The sequence below is a fragment of the Cebus imitator genome, unplaced genomic scaffold, assembly GCF_001604975.1.
Source record: "Cebus imitator isolate Cc_AM_T3 unplaced genomic scaffold, Cebus_imitator-1.0 Scaffold53, whole genome shotgun sequence".
NCBI classification, from domain to species: Eukaryota; Metazoa; Chordata; class Mammalia; order Primates; family Cebidae; genus Cebus; species Cebus imitator.
Window position 1 is genome coordinate 2,842,310 of NW_016107368.1, and position 2,837 is coordinate 2,845,146.

A 2,837-nucleotide genomic window follows, 5' to 3' on the forward strand; every position below is an offset into this window, starting at 1 on the left:
AAAAAAAAAAAAAAAAAAGCATGAAAGAAAAAGGAAATTTACAAGGTACCAAACAGAAGCAAGAACGCTCAAAAGGCATCTGAATTGTTGCTCACATGATTATGCAGCAGATTAGGCAGAGACAAGCTATGGGCTTTGCCATTCAGTGAAGCTAGATGAGGAGTAAGCCTCAGTTTTACCCATCTGTGAAATGGGAACTAGAACAGGGGTTGAGGGAATTAATTAGGTTCCTATCTATAACATGCTTGAGGGCTGAATCCAGTGGCTCACACACTTTGAGACGCTAAGATGGATCATTTGAGCCTAGGAGTTCGAGGCCAGCCTGAGCAACAACGCAAGTCCCCATATCTACAATAAAAAATTTTGTTTTAATTAGCCAGGCATGGTGGTGCATGTCTATAGTCCCAGCTACTCAGGAGGCTGAGGTAAGAGGATTGTTTAACCCAGGAATTTGAGGCTGCGGTGAGCTATGATTATATCACTGCACTGCAGCCTGGACAACAGAGCAAGACTCTCTCTCTGTCTCTCTCTCTCTCTCTCTATACACACACACACGTGTATATATACGTATATTTGCATAAGTAAAATTTAAATACACATATACACATGCATATATACACACATGCATACATACATACATACATGTATGTATACATGTATGAATCAAATTTAAAAATTAACATATCAGCTGGGCATGGTGGCTCGCAAGTGTAATCCCAGCACTTTGGGAGGCAGGAGAATCACAAGGTCAAGAGATCAAGACCATCCAGCCCAACATGTTGAAACCCCGTCTCTACTAAAAATACAAAAATTAGCCAGGTGTGGTGGCGCATGCCTGTAGTCCCAGCTACTTGGGAGGCTGAGGCAGGAGAATCACTTGAACCCTGGAGGCAGAGGTTGCAGTGAGCTAAGACTGCGCCCCTGCACTCCAGCCTGGTGACAGAGCGAGACTCTGTCTCAAAAAAAAAAAAAAAATTAACATGTCTTATACTGAAATGCTCTGTCAGTACTCAGCTGCTGTTATTCATTATTACTCCCATGCTCAGCCTTAAGAGTGTAAGTTTAAGGTCACTTGCACTGTAGCGCCACTAGAGGGGGTCACCCTGAATGTGGGAAAAGATGGAGGTGCAGGGAGGGTCCTCCCAGGCTCTGGGAAGCTGGGTTGGAGGGACACTGACCCTTACCGTAAGCCCCCGGAAAGCCTTTTTCTCCGTGATCCGGTACAGTCCTTCCGCTGTCATGATTTTAATGTGCTTGACCTCGACGTTGTATCTGGAACCAGATGGTCACTGGGCCCTGAGTCTGGGAACCAAGCCCATTCCCCACCAAGCCCCAATCATGGAAGAAGGAAACTTGACCCCTTCAGGTAGAAGCAACCACTGGAACCCAAAGGCTGAGGCTGTCCCAGCAGAACCCCTTCCCTAGGGCCTTCGCTACTCTAAGCCCTAATGTCTTCCTCTCATAGAAGAGGAATGGAGAAATCATCTTCCCTGACTCACACATTTGTTGAGAAGCCAATAAGACCCTGTAAAGAAAGCAATGTTTGCCAGGCGCGGTGGCTCACACCTGTAGTCCCAGAGCTTTGGAGGCTGAGGCGGGCGGATCACCTGAGGTCTGGAGTTCAAGACTAGCCTGACCAACATGGAAAAACCCCATCTCTACTGGAAATACAAAAAATTAGCCAGGTGTGGTGGCATGCACCTGTAATCCCAGCTGCTTGGGAGGCTGAGGCAGTAGAATCGCTTGAGCCCGGGAGGTGGAGGTTGCAGTGAGCTGAGATCACACCATTGCACTCCAGCCTGGGCGACAAGAACAAACTCCATCTCAACAAAAAGAAAAAAAGAAGAAAGAAAGAAGAAAAAGAAGGAAAGAAGGAAAGAAAGATGTTGTAATATTCTGGAATAGATAGGAAGAGACGTCCCCTTCCACCAATATAGATGACCATAGGATAGAAAGGAAGAAGGAGGAGAGACCCGTTTCTGACAATATGTGGACATAGATTAAAAGGGGCCTTGGAAAAGACTTCCACTGCTGCTCATCTGGCAAACTAGATAAAAAACAAAACAACCAAAAAAAAAAAACCCTTCCTACTACCCCAGAAATACTCAAGAAAAAAAATGCTGAGCTCTCAAAAGAAAAACAAGGGAAATTCCCAGGAGCCAAAAATAAAAACGAAATTATCAACTTAGCAGCATGTGAGAAAAGGGAATTCTTTTACACTGTGGGTTGGAATGTAAGTTGGTTCAGCCACTGTGGAAAGCACTTTGGAGATTTCTCAAAGAACTAAAATACAACCACCATTTGATGCAGCAACCCCATTACTGGGTATCATCTACCCAAAGGAAAAATTAATTGTGCTGCCAAAAAGACACATTTGCTCATATGTTCATCACGGCACCATTCACAATAGCAAAGACATGGAATCAACCCAGGTGCCCATCAATAGTGGACTGGATAAGAAAATGTGGTACATATACACGATGGACTACGATACAGCCCTGAAAAAGAATGAGATCACGTGCGTGCGGCAACCTCGATGCACTGGGTGTTATGATCCTAAGTGAATTAACACAGGAACAGAAAACCAAATACCACATGTTCTCACTTATAAGCAAGGGTTAAACATTGGGTTCACATGGACATAAAGATGGGAACAATATTGGCCAGGTATGGTGGCTCATGCCCGTAATCCCAGCACTTTAGGAATCCAAGGCAGGCGGATCACCTGAGGTCAGGAGTTCGAGACCAGCCTGGCCAACATGGTGAAACCCCGTCGCTACTGAAAATGCAAAATATTAGCCAGGCATGGTGCTGCACACCTGTAATCCCCGCTACTT

General features: G+C 45.2%; 1 protein-coding gene across 1 annotated transcript in view; it reads right to left on the reverse strand.

Moving 5' to 3' along the window:
- The window catches only part of VAV1 (vav guanine nucleotide exchange factor 1), a 76,872-nt gene that overhangs the window by 6,459 nt on the left and 67,576 nt on the right, over positions 1–2,837 (reverse strand). Inside the window, exon 24 of the mRNA XM_017528274.1 lies at positions 1,185–1,272. Coding sequence (XP_017383763.1) covers positions 1,185–1,272 — 88 coding nt within the window. The remainder of the gene's footprint in view (positions 1–1,184; positions 1,273–2,837) is intronic.